The sequence below is a fragment of the Convolutriloba macropyga genome, chromosome 4, assembly GCF_964194025.1.
Source record: "Convolutriloba macropyga chromosome 4, txConMacr16.3, whole genome shotgun sequence".
NCBI lineage: Eukaryota > Metazoa > Xenacoelomorpha > Acoela > Convolutidae > Convolutriloba > Convolutriloba macropyga.
The window spans coordinates 23,042,266-23,060,442 of record NC_134471.1 but is presented as its reverse complement, the minus strand read 5'-3'; the positions used below and the strand labels follow the sequence as shown (position 1 = coordinate 23,060,442).

The following is an 18,177-nucleotide window of genomic DNA, read 5'->3' as shown; positions in this document are numbered from 1 at the left end:
TAATAATAATAATAATAATAATAATAATAATAATAATAATAATAATAATAATAATAATAATAATAATAATAATAATAATAATAATAATAATAATAATAATAATAATAATAATAATAATAATAATAATAATAATAATAATAATAATAATAATAATAATAATAATAATAATAATAATAATAATAATAATAATAATAATAATAATAATAATAATAATAATAATAATAATAATAATAATAATAATAATAATAATAATAATAATAATAATAATAATAATAATAATAATAATAATAATAATAATAATGAATTTTTCCAAATACATATCGAGTAATTCACTTAATGATTACACAAATAATTTACAATCAAGAAGTTGTATGTATTTGGGGAGAACATCAAATAGGTCAATGGACCTGTCAGAGTGATGTCTCCTCAGGACAAATTTGAGCTCTATCAGTTTTTGTTCTATCATCGACAACCTCACCATAAAAATGGCTTTTTCCCAAGAACATCAAGTTAGTCAGTGTTTATAATAAAGAAAAATATATTTAAAGACCATGAGAAAACCACCAACTACCAAAAGGCATTTACCAACTCGCTGCCGCCTAGAATAAAGTTTTCCTTAAAATCATGAACTAGCTTTTCTATCTGATATTTTTCAGCAGACATTATTGATTTGATTAGGTTTTCATGCATTTGAAGAATTTTGTTATATAATTTTCTCACCCTTGTTACTATTAGCTTATTATTCTCAGTAGTACCTCTTTCTCTTGTTTTTAAAGTTTTTTTCGTCCCTGAACAACCATACTTTTGATAATTTCATCTTCGGTTATCAGGTTATCATGTTTCTGAAAACTCCGTTAATGTGATCCTGTCGAACACATCTTGACATTATTTTGAACAGCTCATAAATATGTATTTCGTAAATCGAATAAATTTTTCTTTTTTTCAATTCTCTCAAGCTTTCAGATTTTTTAAGATTTTGTTTTGTGACCACTCTAGGTCCTTAAGATCTGTTTTATTAGCGCATCCATAAATAAGAGCCCCATAATAAATTACTGGTTGAACATAAGCTTCGTAAGGTTTTACCATAGTTTTCTGTCTGAAAAAAAAACGTTTCAATTGAAATAAACTTGATGTGATTTTTTGATGTTTTTGTTCGACCATTTTAATATGCTTTCTTAAATTTATGTATAGCAGAAATAGTAAGGGACCCAATACTGAACCCTGAGGCACACCGATGCTTATTGCTTTTTTACATGACGCCTGATTCTTAATTTTTACAGATTTTGATCGATTAGCAAGGAAAGATTGTAAAATTTTAAATATTTTCCCTCTGAGTCCATATGCATAACATTTTTTAAGCAGAATGTTATGCTCCACCGTGTCAAAAGCTTTAGTTAAATCAATGACGGTGCAGCTAGATGGTGTTCTAAGATTTTGATTTGTCCTTAAAAACTCAACAACCTCTGCTAGCTCAACAATGGTACTACGTTTGCTTCTAAACCCAATTTGGTTGGCGATAAAACTTTGTTGACATTGAGAAAATCTTCAATTGGTTTGAACTAAATTTTTTTTTCAAAAACTTTACTAATAATTGGTAGTAAAGAGATTGGTCGAAAATTACCAGCGTCGTTTCGATCACCGCTCCTGTGAAACGGCAAGACCTTAGCTAACTTCAAAACTTTGGGAAATTCTTTTTCATCATTACACCTATTGAACTGATCAGCAAGCAAATCGAACATCACTGGATTTACGAATTTTAGTAATAGACTGCTTAAACCGTAGCAGTCCTCCAAACTTTTGTTCGGTAGACTATTAATTATCTTGTATACTTCAAAATTATTTGTTTTTTTTGCAGAAGTAAGGTACTTGTGATAGTTTTCACGTGTCTTAGATGATCTTGACAAACCTCTTTACTTGCTAGTTGGTGACCAATGTTCACAAAAAAATTATTGAGTTGATCACAAGATAGCAAAGTACTTCGGTTTTCCATCCAGTCGTTTTTAATGTCTTTAGCTAAGTGGAATAAAATCCGGGAACTATGGTTAGAAGAGACTTTCTTTTCAAAGTGTTCAGTTTTGAGCGGGCGGTCCGGGTGCAGAAAAATGAAAATTAAATTTCATTTTTATTCTGCTGTTATTGGACTGGCCCAAGCAGGAATAAGCTATGGTTAAACATTTGTGCAATAACCTTTGCAAATTTGTATTTTTCTTAAAGTTTGTTGACTTCATCAACTAGTCCTCAAATCTTGAACATTTTAGTTTTTATTTAGACGATTTGGTTTATATTTAGATATTACTGCTTGTGTGTTGCATACTCCTCAAAGTCAGAGCAATCAAACACAGCCCAGAAAGTGAGCAGAGTTCTCTATATTGCACACAAGGCTCTGTTAGCCGATAGTCGATGTATCGAGGCACTTCTGCTCAAAGCCAGTGCCCTCTGCTCCAAAGAAGTTAATCGGCCAAACGAAGCACTCGATCACTACAAGGTAATCATTTGCACTCTTATCTCAACAGTAGAAAATTTGATGATAGAGTTTGAAAAATGTGCGAGCAATGCATTCGATGTTGGGTATTTAATATGATAATGTAAGTTATCTAGTGTGATAATGTCATTTATCTCACTTTAAATCTCATACTGATGTACATAAGAATAAGTCCGGAACTTGATCGTTTGAGATCTTATCAGTCATCTTGGCAAGAATTTTTAGACCTGTAAGATCTTATCAGCTGTTGTACCTAAAAAATTGCTTTGGTTAATTTTTTGCGCAGATCCTGATAATTTTAAACCTTGACATGTGGCCTGACTAACTAATTTTTGTTAAAACCTGATAATGTCAATTTTGTTAGAAATTTGTCTGGTCTTGCTCTATATATAAATCATTGGGGCTTCTCTTTTATAGGAGGCTCAGAAATGGAGATCGTGGTGTTTCGAGGCTTACTCAGACCATGTGAAGCTGCTTCTCTCTGGTTTTTCGATGCGGACTCCAATTTCTAAAGACATGAAGGAAATGTCTGGAGGAGGAACTATACACAACCCGGCATTGGTCACAGCATTCCAGTCTATCAAGAAGTGTGGGAAAAGTGCGCGCACGTTGACACTCCTGGCTAAAGCGTTTAGAAACGAACCTCTTGCTAGTAAAGGTAGCAGAATTTAAAATACGACAAATGAACTTTAGAATACGACAAATATGAAAAGAAATTATGCGCAATATCGACAATTTTAACGCACTTTAGAGCTAAAAGTGGCATCGTAATCGAACTATAGGTTGGTGAATATCATCTTCCATTACTGGCAAAGATTTCTAGACCGTAGACTTGCTGCCAGACTTGCTGTGTCGCGCGTTACACCCCCCATGTGCCGTGCACCCAAGTCGTTCTAATCAGAGCTGGCCTGGGTCGCGTACCTCAACCTGGGTGATGTTAATTTAAAAGCATGAAGGTAAATGTTTAATAATAATCGCCTCTATCTCAGTCATGTGCTTCATTTTAGATAGAGCTACAGCGACTATCGACAAAGCACTGGAACTAGACCCAAAATACACTCCTGCAATCATTCTCAAGGCAGATCTTCTACTAGCAGAGACCAAAAAACCGCCTCTGTCTCAACCATCATCATCTGCAGGCCCCAACGAAGCTGCAGTCAACTTTTTAAAAACTAAATTGGACACATTTCCAGAAAGTGCAATAGTGATTCACGAGAAACTTGCTTCAATTTACGCAAATTTGGATCAAAAAGACGAAGAAGTAATCCACAAAAATATTGTAATGTCGTTATCAAGAATGCCCCATGACGGAAGCGACGTCGCAGGAACCGGATTTGGATCTCTTTCATGTAGAATTGAGGACGATTTTCAACCTCTGGACCCTGTGGGTACCGGCTATGGTAATTTTTCAATGGATATGGATACGTCCATAGGGTTGTCTGGGCGTAGTATGACAGGCGGAACTGGCAATGGCTGGCATGCTGTGGGAATGACCGGAACTGCTGCTAATGACTCAGATTTATCTTTTGACTGATAATATAAATTTTTACTTCATGGTACTCTTCACGAAAGTTTTTTTGTTCGCTGAGTTGACTTTTGTTACCATAGCAGAGTTTAGCATGAGCCGAATTTTGGGCTGTATTGGTTAGAACCTTGCAGGCGAAAGTGGTCTCATACTGCGAGAATGTTTTTAATAGCCGCACAGCGATAGCTGGGGCTATTATTGGCTTTCTCTTGGTTTTTTACAATTAAAAGAATTTTTACAATTCAAAGAATTTGAATTGTATTGGGGCGCTGTCTTTTTTGAGATTTGTGATTTTGGTCACGCCGAAACAGGAAGTGGAGCGAAAAAGTGAGTGGTTTTGCGGCTTGAAATTTTTTCGCTCTAATGTTAAAGTAGAGTGAGAAAACGGTGTTTGAACATAAATTCGCTTTGTCGCTAGTGGTTTTTTTGTTCACATGCGGAAATTCCACTTTGATTTTTACTGTTTTTTTTTGATTTTTTGAAGCGGATTTTCTAAATGGTTTTTCCGATTCATTCATAGTTCATTCTAGGCTTAGTTTTTTGTTTGAACCAAATTTCCATTTCTCGCTAGTGGTTTTGTGTTCACGTGGGGCATTTTGACATTGATTTTCTGTTTTTTAAATTTTTTTAATAGCTGCCTCAGCTTCTCGGCCGGCTTTTATAGCGCTCCTATGTTTACAATTCAAAGAGTTTGAACTGTATTGGGGCGCTGTCTTTTTTTATGATCTGTTCACACATTTTCATGATTTCTGAAGTCAAATTGGAGTAGTGATTTTGGTCACGCCGAAACAGGAAGTGGAGCGAAAAAGCAAGTGGTTTTGCGGCGTGAATTTTTTTCGCTCTAATTTTAAAGTAGAGTGAGAAAACGGTGTTTGAACAAAAATTCGCTTTCTCGCTAGTGGTTTTTTGTTCACATGCGGCAATTTCACTTTGATTTTTACTGTTTTTTCGAATTTTTGGATCGGATTTTTTTTCCAAATGGTTTTTCCAATCCATTCATAGGCCATTCTAGGTCTAGTTTTCTGTTAAGTCAATGAAAATTCTTTGAATTGTACGTCAGGAATTGTCCTGCTATGTTTTTTGTTTCGTCGTCTGACGCTTTTTTCGTTTTACATTTGTTCACACAGCAAAGCTGAAAAAGTCAAATTTTCTGAAATACTTCTTCCTCTCACTAACGGCATTTGCGCGCGTGACGTCATTTCTCACTCGCTTTAGCAAAATTTTTAGGTTTTTTGCGTGATTAGATTTTGATCATATGTGACTTGCCTCAGTCAATAAAATGAGTTTTGCACTTTAGAACTTAAGTTTAATTGGAATTTGTTCAAGGTCAAAGGAACTCATATGTGCGGTAAAGGTCCCTAATAAGAGGCTTCTGCGGAATGAATTTTAACAAGCTTTATTAATTTATTGCTGAATGTTTTTTACTTGGTTTTTTGAGCGGCGTCGATTTTTTTCAGTTTAGATCTGTATCTGTTTCTATCTTATATGGCACGCAGATCTATTCTTTCGCAGCTATTCCGGCAATCTGCCGGCTATGTTCTTAGTTACCATCTCTAATGCTTTTTGATATTGATACTAGCCCCTGTGTGGGCTCACTACGAAACAGGAGCATGTTCAGCTTCAAAATGACATCAAAATAGTTCTCACTTTAAAATTGATTGTAGTAAAATCGTTTTTTCACTAGTTTTTTTCTTTCAATCGCAATCTTGGTTATGGGAATCAACGGTGGCTATTTTCCGGCAATCTGCCTGGTATGTTCTTGATTTATTTTTTTAAAAATGGTTTTCCTTATTCACTCATTATCCGTTCTAGGTCTAGTTTTTGTGTATTCAAAGAAAATTTTTTGAATTGTACGTCAGGACCTGTCCAGCTATGTTTTTTTTTATTTCGTCGTCAAGATTTTTGCTAAGTCTGCTTTTTGTTCATTAGATCATGCAATTTCAGCTGAATTGCGTGCGTGGCGTCATTTTTCGTTCTTATAGGAGCGAGTTTTTGTTCATTCGCGTAATAACATTTTTTGTCACAATTGACTTACCTCACTCTCAAAAATGACTTCCTTTTTGAAATTCACTTCTATTTACTGTAATTCACGGAGATAAGGTCAAATGGGTGTGTGTCACTCTAAATGAAGGTTTTTTGAGCGCAACTATTAGAGGAAGGAAAAACTTATACAGATTTTAAAAATGAAAATATAACATATCAGCCTTCTATGAAAAGTCGAATTTTTTTGGTCTGTCTTTTCTACTATTTGTTTAGACTACAGATCTACAAAACTATTGCGGCTTTTTTTTGACAATCTGCCAGCTATGTTTCCTGTTTCCGATTTTTTCTAATAATTGATTCTCCCTATCTGCGCTAAGCATCCGTACAGTTGTCTGGGTGTTCACCAACGAATGGTTAGTACTGGTGTGCTCGTTTTTCGTCAGTTTTGAACAGGTTATTGCATATTTGGAAGTTAAATGGTGTGATAGCTGAGAGGTAAGGTTGTGATTCCCACGCCAATGATCGAGACTTCACTCCCCTGCCTCCTGGAAGCTGTCTCTGCGAGGATGAGCTCTTATTTAACCATAGCTTGAGATTAACTACAGCCTGACCAATGTTGGCTGCAATGATGGTACCATGTGAAAGTTCAAACGCAAAAAAGTGCCATAGTCACTAAGAGCAATGCTGCCCATTAAAAGAGCAGTCTGAAATGGGGAATAATAAGAAAAAGTGACGCTGAGAACATGCCACTTAATGCTGTTGCGCTGCGATAACGGAGGAACCACAATTAAATTAAATGCATGTTTTTACAAGGGTTATCCAAGCTTGCTTATTGCTAAAACAAGTAATTATCATGCTATCCGTGAGTGAAGTATGCAGACAACCTTATTAGTTGTTCTCGAAAGAAGTTTGAAGCAATTATTGTAAACGAATTGGTCTTTTATTGCAAAATTTTTGCTTGACAGTTTTTGTGCTTTTCTTCTGGAACATGCTTTTACTTCTGAAGTGACTTTTTCACGCTTCCCTCCATTTTTGAATGATCTCAATTGCGCTCAATGTTTGTTGCAGGTTAGAACCAATATGAGGGAAAAGTTTTTGAACCCATAAAAAATTTCTAAGCTGTGCACTAAATTAAACTGTCCCCTGCCTGTCCTTCGAGAGCAATTTATCCGACGTTAATCGGTTAATGAGTATTAAAATGTCTGCGGATCATTTCAACAGTGGCTCACAATGGCGCGAATTTAGTTGAATGTTGTAACTTTGGTCATTGTCGTGGCAAAGTATTCACCATACATGACATATATTATCTCACTCGAAGAACGTTAAAACTATTATTGTACAAAAAATTTCGAGGCCACTTATAATGAAGTGAGAACGGTAAGAATGAACGTAAGGCATTTTTGCCAGATCGTTCATTTAATTGCTCACAGCTAATTTTTGGTATCAATTATGTAGATCCTAATGGTACTTTCAGCAAGCAAGAAAATTACTGCAATGTGTAAGAGCTGGATTTTTTAGAGTAACTGGTCTAAAGTCATCAGTTCACCGAAAGACCGTCAGCCTCTCAACGGCTATTATGTACGGCGCTCTCCTTTTATATTGCAATCCATTTGGATTTTATTGGTCTGCTTGCTGTTCTTATTACGTTTCGAAGATGAGTTTTGGAGAAGCGTCTTTACGACCCGAAAAGGCGTCATGATTTTTGGTTTATTTTAATAGGTGAGTCAGTAAGAAAACCGATAGTTAGGGTTGAAAAAAATTTCGATACGCAAGAGATTTTGGGGCTTTTTCAAGCCCATAAGTTTTTCAAAATTTTTATGCGTGTAAGGTAACTAAAAGTCCCCCTCATCTTAGCCGACTGTGCAGCTAATTTTTTTTTACAATTCAAGAAATGATTATATCGGTCATTTGTATTTTTTTGAGATGAACACAAACAGGATAAACGGGTCACGCCCATTGGGCATTTAGTTTCATTAGAGCGTTTTAGCTAGATTTTAAAGGCTTTCAATTATTTCGAGTGATAAATCTGCTTGGGAGGCCTGAAATCAAGACAAAAAGTTGATTTTTAAGTTATTGAGCCCAAATTGTTGCAATTTTTCATATTTTTTAAAAATTTTTTGATCTTCATGTTTGACTAGTCTTAAATTGACGCTGGTCAAAAATGATGTCATTTGCGCAACGTAATGTCTTTATGTCCATTTTTTAGATTACTTTATGTCTACTTTTTAGATTAACTAATTTTTAGATTACTCCTCGAGTTCATAGTTAAAAAAATAATTTTAGTTTTTTGATTTCTTGGGGGCAAATGAAATACGAACTGAAGATGGGTGACTAAATGCTTTCTAGAGAGAAAGAAATTATTCTGAATGTTTTGACAACAGGAATTCTAGTGACTTTCGATATCAGTGGCCAGTGAAACTGCTCTAGGGATTGATAATAGGTGAATGCATGCTTTCTAGTTCCAATGGAGTAGTTTCCAGGGCATTAATTTTACAAACGTTATCATCTAGGGGCAAACCATGCTTTTTAAAAGCTTCTGCATGGGTTAATGCCTTCGGCTGGATTAGGGTTCAGAAGGTACCGTCAAAAACTTTCCTTAGTTTAAAATATTTTTTTAGTTTTGAGCAACACAACGAATTTTGCTGGTCTTTTGCTATATGTGTTGCATGCTTTTTTCTAGATTGCAAATCATTTGTGTTGTAGATTTTATTAAGAAGAAATGGCTTTGAAGCCGTCAAGATGCAGAAAAACTTATTGTATGAGCTCGATGCTCTGTATGCATAAAATTGAAAACTGCAATTTTTGGTTCAAAAATGCTGACACCAAGAAACGCTGCCAAATCAGTCTAATTTTTTTATAATTGCTTATATTTCCATTTGTTGCTCTACCTATCTGTTTGCCAATTCTATAAACAGCAGATTTTCTTATTGCACAAATTGTCTGCTCTTTCAAATTTCTTAACGAAAACCGTGTTTTTCAACATGCTTACCCTAGAAATATGTATACTTTAAATTCGTTTATTTTTTCCAAATCCAAGCATTTTTAGCTGGCAAAGCTCATTTGGTCTGTTGATCAGGTACTGTTGTTTTAAGTATTCCATTTAGTTCTTTAAATTGTATTTCAGGACTGGTACTACTATTTTTTACCTTGTCAAATAAAAATTTTATTTCGCTTTGCTTCATTTTGCCGCTTTTTCAAAATTAGGATTTTTTCAGTCTTCACTCAAAGTGCTTTTAAACATAAGGTGCACAAGAAAGCAATCTGAAATGAACGCAGTCATAAGAAACGCACATACAAGATAAACCTACATACACATTTTTAGGTAACCGCTACAATTACTATATTCTTATAAGTCTTGATTACCATCTCTGAAACTTACTGGCATATCGATACTACTACCTGTAGTCTAAAGTTAAGAAGGAGGAGTAGGTTTAACTTGCGAATGAATAAAAAACTGTGGACCTTAAATCTATTTTTGTACAAAAATCAATATTCCTTGTTCTGTTTTTTTTTCAATCCCAGTGTTTAATAAAACTGGAGAGTGGAGAGAAAATACTGCAGTTTTATTCGTAGTTCGGTATTCGAAAGAGCGCAAAATGGGGATAAAATTAGGTCGGCTCTATTTGAGCAATTTTTTTTCTGCTCACATGCTGCAGATTTTTTGATTTTAGTAGGTATTTTGCTGAGTTTTTGAGATAATTTGGAGATACTGAATGTGTTGGACATTTTGTGACAAGATATTATGGTATCAAGGGTAGATTGTAAGAGGTTGACCTACTCATTCCCCTCCATTCACTTCGCTTCACGTCTCATTCACCCCTCACCTCTATTCAGCCTATTTCACATCAACCCTCTCATTCTCTCACCCCACGCCTCGCCCCTTCACCTCATATCACCCGTAATACAACAAACTTGATACCCCACGCTGCCCTGCACCCGCCAAGCTCAGCCCCAGGCTCACCACGCGTGCGTCCCCACCAGTTATTCTAATGCTATCCTCCCAAATCCGCATCTAGTCGTTTGAATTTAATTCACCCGACATTAGTCGGCTGTGTTTATACATTTTTTCTGTTTTTTTTCTAATATTTTAAGATCAAAGGAAGCTCTAGAACCCATTAGGGCTTCCAAAACTTAGCATTCACAATTGGTAATCTGCATTTTTGCGAAATTTCAATTTTTCCATTTTACAAGTTTTATTTAAATTAATTATATAGTTTTTTTCCTTAGATTTTTTAAATTTTTCTAATATTTGACCTAAGATTGCTTTTTATGGTTTTCTTCGGTTAATCTAATGGAATATAATTATGCCAAAGGCTAGATATTCAGTGGGGACAACTCTTCCAGTTGTTTCCGGAATTCCTCAGGCTATGTTTTTTAAGATCTTCACAATTTTCTTAACTTTTTCATGTCAAAGAATATTTCAAATCAGAGTTCTGCTGTTAGCCACAATGAAGTTGCAAAGGGAGTGAAAAACCACCGAATAGGATTGAACTTTGATTTGCCACCTTTGAAGTAGTGTGTGTGTGTGTGTGTGTGTGTTTGTGTGTGTGTGTGTGTGTGTGTGTGACGGTAGTGTTCGAACAGATTTTCTGTTTTTCAGAGCTTCTTTCACGTGCCTAAATTTAACCTTTTTTCACTCTTTCTCCCGATTTTTCTACTCATAATTTCTAAAGAGTCGCACTTTTGTTTTAACTAAGCACATCTGATTTTTAGAGTTCATCAAAGGGCAGTTGATGTTTCATACGACTTAGATACTTTTTGTAACTGTTTTTGCAGTTTTTTTGTTGTTCTGTTTGTTAATCTCATTAATTACCAGCCTCATTGTCGCTGACGAGGCTTTAGATAAACTATATAACAGTTTCAATTGTTAACTAAAGATTTTTACTTTTTTGTTACTTTTTGTTTTCAAAAATCAGCATTTTTTTTTTAGTCTTGCTCAATTTTTTAGTTTTTTTTTCGTTTTTATCTTTTGTCTCAATATTACAGTTTTTTGTTGGATGATTATGGAGCAAAATTGAATCCGTTCAATTGATTGAGTTTCACTGTTTTTTAGGACGTTGATATTAAATAAATTGAGGCACTGTCAACGATTTTTTAAATTTTGCGAGTTTTGGTTGTACTGTCTGTTGTGGTATCACTCGATCTGATTAATAATTAGATCAAGCAATGGTTGCTGATAAATTTTAAGCAATTGAATGAATTACTTTTGTTCATAGATATTGCTTCTTTTGACTTTGACACAAATTAACACAAAATAACTTTAAGACATTAGGTAGTTTTTGACTTTTTATACCGTTCTCTTGTCAATTTGTTGTCTTACATCATGTTGCCTGCGTGACAATTTTTTTTCGTTTCCTAAGGAGTTTTAAATGGGTCTAATTAATGACTGGAAATTATACGTGTGATATTTATTACATTTTAATCTAATTCTTTTTACAATAGCATCAGAGAAGATTTTTAGTCGTATATATTTTTTTGTTGCTTTTCTTGTCGCTTTATTCTGGTAGTTTCTCAGAACTGCTAAGAGTTATTTTATGCCATTTAAATTTGTGTACTATACTGTGATAAAGAATTAAGCCAGTAGTTTTATCATTAACTTCAATAACACTAACTTGTCAAAAAGGCTCTAATTTTTGCAAAATTTTTCACTTTTTGCATTGACCGTTTTTGTTTTCCGAAATTTGTGTATATTTTGTTCTATTTTTAACGGTATGTAATCGTAGTTTCAACATCAAAAACTTGTTTCGTTTATTCACTACTTTTACAGCGTTTTAGTTAATTCAGTACTTTGGAATTATTTCAAAACTTGTCCTGCTTTTTTATTTTACTTCATTTTTGATCACGTTTATGCTAGCTGGCATCAGTATTAAGCTGAGAAGCACTCATTTGAGAAGAGTGAAATAAGTATAATTTCTGATTCTCATTAGATATGCACTTCAAATTAGATCACTTTTTGACTTTCAGATAAAATTCTGTCGTCAGTTGCTCTCTATTTATTTTTACTTCAATCCCGATATGCGTCGAGCGAATCAGCGACGGATTTTTCGACATTTTGGCATTTTTTTAAAATTAGTCTCTTCCTCTATTAATCCTTTTTTCGCAAGTCGGCTACTGTATTTATCTTGGTTAGGCGTTCGAGAGAAATCGTTCCAAAAATTTTGATTTCTTAAAAGAGGTAAAATTAAAGTTTGGAAGTGGTTAACTAAGTTTTGCAAGAGAACTTTAATACATTTTATTATCTCTTAAAAACAGCTTCTGAGGCCAGGTGATTTTAATGTTATTGCAATTTTGTTGACTTGTGGTTGCAGCTCTTATTGGTAATAGGCACAAATCTTAGTTCTTGGTTAGCTTGAATTATCTCCTTCAGAATATGAAGTTTTCAGTAAATGAAAAAAGCTTGGATCGTAAAATACACTGGGAGCTGACACAGAATGGTTCCTGTTCTTACTGTCCAAGTAGACTCTAACTGACACACTAGATTTTTGTCTGAGTTCCCTGATTTCTTTAATTAATTAACAAACCCTGTAAGAGGAAAAAATAGTGGCTGGAGTAATACTGATAAAGTGGGTACCAGCACCAAATTACCAGCTGTGAACTTGCGATTATTTTTAAACTTTTTTAGCGTAATTTAAATTCTTTTTTATGATAATCCCTGAGTGAATTTTGATTTGCTACATTTCGATAACATCAAAACACGTTTCTTTTTCTCAAAAGTAAAAGTGTCTGCAAAATAATTTAATTCATTTTTGATTTTTTTTGTCCATTTTTTAAATTTTTTTTGTCATGGCTATTAACCGTCAAATATGAGTGGTATTTAGTTGCTGTCATTATCTATGTGGCTTTTCCTAGAAAAGTAAACTTTGAATTTACTTGCGAACAAATTTTTGAACTAACCGATCTTTTATACTCTACGTTTCTTCTCCAGATGTTTGTACACGAACTATGCATGTTTGTTCTCTATTTGTTTAGTGGTAAATATTTTAGACCGTTTTAGAATTCAGAAAGTGGTATAGTTTTTGTCTTTGTACGTTTGATTTCTGTTTCTTTTTCAGTTAACATTTATTCTGTGTTTTTAGGTTTACCTTTATTCTGTGTATTCTGAGATTTTGAAGTTTTTTGTAGTGGTTCTAACAAGGATTTTCTCAAAAATTTTATTAGTTTTTGGTTTGCGTTTTAGCACTTTTCTGCCAAGGGGATTTACGCTAATACCTTTGGGAATTTGTCCTCCTCGATTTTTTGCAGATCAATTAATCTTGCAACCATTTTTGGCAAATAGTTCATTTCAGTTTTTTTGTTGTTCTGTTTGTTAATCTTCCTAACTGGAGTCAATGGTTCTCTAATGAGGCCTTTCATAAGCTATGCAAGAGTTTCAATTGCTATTTAATGGTTTCAACTGATTTATCAAAACTCGTTTTCAAAAAATACCAGTGATTTTTCAAACTTAGCGAATTTTTCGTAGCGAGTTTTTCTTTTGCTCTTATAACTTTGTCTCACTACTGACAGTTATCGTCGTTTGCTAATGGAAAAAATATTCTATTCAATGGTTGAATTGTTAACAGTGTTTTATTACTATGACACTGTATGTTTTGAAGAACTCTCAATGATTTGTCGAGTTTTGCGTGTATTTGTCTTACTGCCTGTTGCTGCATCACTAAATCTGATTTATAATTAGGTCAATCTTTGGTTTGTAACCACTCTAAGATAACTCACTGACTTGTGTTGGTTCAGATTTACTGCTTTCCATGACTTTGACACACTCGGTTTTTGGCAACGGAACCTAACTTTATAATTGCTTACAAATTTTTGTTTTTATTTTGCTTTTCCTCGTATGGCGGCATAAAATTTTTTTCTTGAATGTTGTTAGCTGATGTTCTGAAAAATTTTATTCGCCAGGCCGTTAGTTAATCCAATTGTTTCAATTTTAACCAAGACTTGTTGTGTTATGTTTTTTGATTCGCTTTACTTTTTTATTCAGATTTTTTTGTCGCAGATAGGTCACGACTTGCACATTTGACTCTTGACTTACCTCACTCACTGCTTCAACTGAAAAGGTTTTTATGTTTTCGCTCAATAATTCATGTAATGAAGTGAATACGGTCAAGTTAAACGGTGAAATTAAAACAACTTTTAGAGTTAAGAAAAAAAGTTGGTCGAATTCTATTTCTTCCTTTTTACTTTCGCTGCTTCAATCACGATGTGCGTCAAGCGGGTCAATGGTGGACATTATCCGGCAATTTGACTGCTATGTTTAGTGTTTTATTTGCCTGTCCCTCTAAACCCCCCATTTTTTCAGGACGGTTACTATCTCTAACTTGGTTTGGTATTCGAGAGATTCCTCCGAAGCTTATTTATTTTTAAAAAGAGGTTTGAAAGAAGTTACCTAAGCTCTACAAGGAAACTTTGAAACAATTTGTTAGCTGTTGATATGGATTCTGAGGTCGGTAAGTCTAGTTTTAATGCAATTTTGCTGTCTCAAGCTTTCAGTTTTCTTAGTAATAGCACTAATTTCAGCGTTTGGTGAGCTTGGAATATCTAGTTTAGAAAATATAGTGTTCAAGTAATCGAAATTTGATTATGTTGGTATCGTGGCCTAAAACAGATGCCCAATTTGAGCCGTGATAATTTCCTGATCTACCTATTTCAAATGAAGTAAAATTCGCCAAATTCTATCGATAAAGGTGTACCTTGAGTATTAGACCAGAAATTTTTGAGTTTGCTCGGTATCGTTTGATTTCTCTTCAGGTCTGTTTTTGGTATATTTTTAGTCTCTTTGTGGCAGATTATTCCCATGTTTTGAGTTCCACCGAACTTTTCCTATCAAACCAACCCGTAGGCAAGATAATTACGATTTTTTTAAAAGTAAGTTGGGGGTCATAAGTTGCTGCGACGTTTCTTCTTTGTATTTTGTTCGTTTTAAGTGAACAGTAGTGTGTATATTTCTGTAACTATGCATTTCTGTTGTGTATTCGTTTACTGCCATTTTTTGCCCGTACCGAACTACAAGTCTAAATCAGTACTAGGCAAGTCTAAATCCAAGTCTTATTTCGTTTTCCAGTACTGGGCAAGTCTTAAAAAAGTCTTACAAGTCTGACAAGTCTTGGCCAAGACTTGGGTAACACTTGCAAGTTGATTCCCAAGTCAAACCCAACTTTTCAAAAAAATTCGAGCGAAATTTTCGAATTCAAAAAAATTTCGCAACGTGCCACGATTTTGGCATTACTTTTTGGCCACTTTCCCGGGGTGCTAGAAAATGATGCCGGGGGCATACCAAATTGATTATTGTGTGATTATTAGCCCCCGGGAGGGTCCATTGAGGGTTTTTCAGGTGTTTTGGGCCGTTTTGAGCCATTTTTCAGCCGTTTGGAGCCGAATTTTAGCCGAAAATCACCAAATTTATGTACTTTTCAGATCAGCCAAATGTCGAACTTTAACCGAGGCAAAATTGTCAAAAGGGGTGCTACTGTGAGGGTTCCCATGATAGCCCGAGGTCCCGTGGTGCGGCACCCAGTGGACCCTATTATGGCGCAAAGTCCTACAAATCTGCCCGAACAAGCGCCGAGAGATATCCCACAATATAAACTTACTCAAGAGCCAATGTTGCCCTCTGTTAGTGCTAGTAAAACTAGTTATAATTAGCCAACTATAACTCTTTATATCACTGTTTATATCACCGTTTATAACCCGGTTATAATATAGGTTATAATATGGTTATAATATGGGTTATAAGCGAAATGAGTTATAAAATTGTGGTCGGGGGGGTCATAGCTCCCTGGTCTTTAAATCGCCAAATACTGGTCCAAATTAGATGTCATATATATAGTTTTAAAGCTTATTTCACGGGCAATTGAATGAGCTATGTCCCGTCCCGATCCGATTTGTACTTTGGTCAGAATTCTGGATTTCAAGTACCGTACCCCCGAAAAGTGAGGTGTACCTGGTGCTCGTACTCTAATAACTTTTTTTTGAGTGCACCTAGGAGGCTCATTTTTTAATATGAGTTAGCTTATTATGTGTGCTAACTAGCGTTACTACTCCGGTCAAATTTGATTTCGATTTCAAGAAGTTATTAGCGAACGAGCATGAGGTACCTCATAGGTCCTAATGTCGGGGAACCCATAGCTCCCTGGTCTTTAATTCGCGAAATACTGGTCCAAATACGATGTCATATATATAGTTTTAAAGCTTATTTCACGGGCAATTGAATGAGCTATGTCCCGTCCCGATCCGATTCGTACTTTGGTCAGAATTCTGGATTTCAAGTACCGTACCCCCTAAAAGTGAGGTGTACCTGGTGCTCGTACTCTAATAACTTTTTTTTGAGTGCACCTAGGAGGCTCATTTTTTAATATGAGTTAGCTTATTATGTGTGCTAACTAGCGTTACTACTCCGGTCAAATTTGATTTCGATTTCAAGAAGTTATTAGCGAACGAGCATGAGGTACCTCATAGGTCCTAATGTCGGGGAACCCATAGCTCCCTGGTCTTTAATTCGCGAAATACTGGTCCAAATACGATGTCATATATATAGTTTTAAAGCTTATTTCACGGGCAATTGAATGAGCTATGTCCCGTCCCGATCCGATTCGTACTTTGGTCAGAATTCTGGATTTCAAGTACCGTACCCCCGAAAAGTGAGGTGTACCTGGTGCTCGTACTCTAATAACTTTTTTTTGAGTGCACCTAGGAGGCTCATTTTTTAATATGAGTTAGCTTATTATGTGTGCTAACTAGCGTTACTACTCCGGTCAAATTTGATATCGATTTCAAAAAGTTATTAGCGAACGAGCATGAGGGTACGTCATGTGTCCTAATGTCGGGGGACACATAGCTCCCTGGTCTTTAATTCGCGAAATACTGGTCCAAATACGATGTTATATATATAGTTTTAAAGCTTATTTCACGGGCAATTGAATGAGCTATTTCCCGTCCCGATCCGATTCGTACTTTAGTCAGAATTCTGGATTTCAAGTACCGTACCCCGAAAAATGAGGTAGGCCTGGTGCTCGTACTCTAATAACTTTTTTTTGAGTGCACCTAGGAAGCTCATTTTTTATTATGAGTTAGCTTATTATGTGTGCTAACTAGCGTTACTACTCCGGTCAAATTTGATTTCGATTTCAAAAAGTTATTAGCGAACGAGCATGAGGTACCTCATAGGTCCTAATGCTCGTTCGGGACCTATAGTAGTAGTAGTAGTAGTAGTAGTAGTAGTAGTAGTAGTAGTAGTAGTAGTAGTAGTAGTAGTAGTAGTAGTAGTAGTAGTAGTAGTAGTAGTAGTAGTAGTAGTAGTAGTAGTAGTAGTAGTAGTAGTAGTAGTAGTAGTAGTAGTAGTAGTAGTAGTAGTAGTAGTAGTAGTAGTAGTAGTAGTAGTAGTAGTAGTAGTAGTAGTAGTAGTAGTAGTAGTAGTAGTAGTAGTAGTAGTAGTAGTAGTAGTAGTAGTAGTAGTAGTAGTAGTAGTAGTAGTAGTAGTAGTAGTAGTAGTAGTAGTAGTAGTAGTAGTAGTAGTAGTAGTAGTAGTAGTAGTAGTAGTAGTAGTAGTAGGTAGTAGTAGTAGTAGTAGTAGTAGTAGTAGTAGTAGTAGTAGTAGTAGTAGTAGTAGTAGTAGTAGTAGTAGTAGTAGTAGTAGTAGTAGTAGTAGTAGTAGTAGTAGTAGTAGTAGTAGTAGTAGTAGTAGTAGTAGTAGTAGTAGTAGTAGTAGTAGTAGTAGTAGTAGTAGTAGTAGTAGTAGTAGTAGTAGTAGTAGTAGTAGTAGTAGTAGTAGTAGTAGTAGTAGTAGTAGTAGTAGAGTAGTAGTAGTAGTAGTAGTAGTAGTAGTAGTAGTAGTAGTAGTAGTAGTAGTAGTAGTAGTAGTAGTAGTAGTAGTGTAGTAGTAGTAGTAGTAGTAGTAGTAGTAGTAGTAGTAGTAGTAGTAGTAGTAGTAGTAGTAGTAGTAGTAGTTGTAGTAGTAGTAGTAGTAGTAGTAGTAGTAGTAGTAGTAGTAGTAGTAGTAGTAGTAGTAGTAGTAGTAGTAGTAGTAGTAGTAGTAGTAGTAGTAGTAGTAGTAGTAGTAGTAGTAGTAGTAGTAGTAGTAGTAGTAGTAGTAGTAGTAGTAGTAGTAGTAGTAGTAGTAATTAGTAGTAGTAGTAGTAGTAGTAGTAGTAGTAGTAGTAGTAGTAGTAGTAGTAGTAGTAGTAGTAGTAGTAGTAGT

General features: G+C 35.0%; 2 protein-coding genes across 4 annotated transcripts in view; one reads left to right on the top strand and one right to left on the bottom strand.

Moving 5' to 3' along the window:
• The window catches only part of LOC142337520 (anaphase-promoting complex subunit 7-like), a 36,134-nt gene extending 32,064 nt beyond the window's left edge, over positions 1-4,070 (top strand). The window contains exons 4-6 of the mRNA XM_075386804.1: positions 2,290-2,485; positions 2,900-3,140; positions 3,490-4,070. Coding sequence (XP_075242919.1) covers positions 2,290-2,485; positions 2,900-3,140; positions 3,490-4,016 — 964 coding nt within the window. The 3' untranslated portion in view covers positions 4,017-4,070. The remainder of the gene's footprint in view (positions 1-2,289; positions 2,486-2,899; positions 3,141-3,489) is intronic.
• The window catches only part of LOC142337517 (uncharacterized), a 320,572-nt gene that overhangs the window by 181,724 nt on the left and 120,671 nt on the right, over positions 1-18,177 (bottom strand). The window lies entirely within an intron of this gene.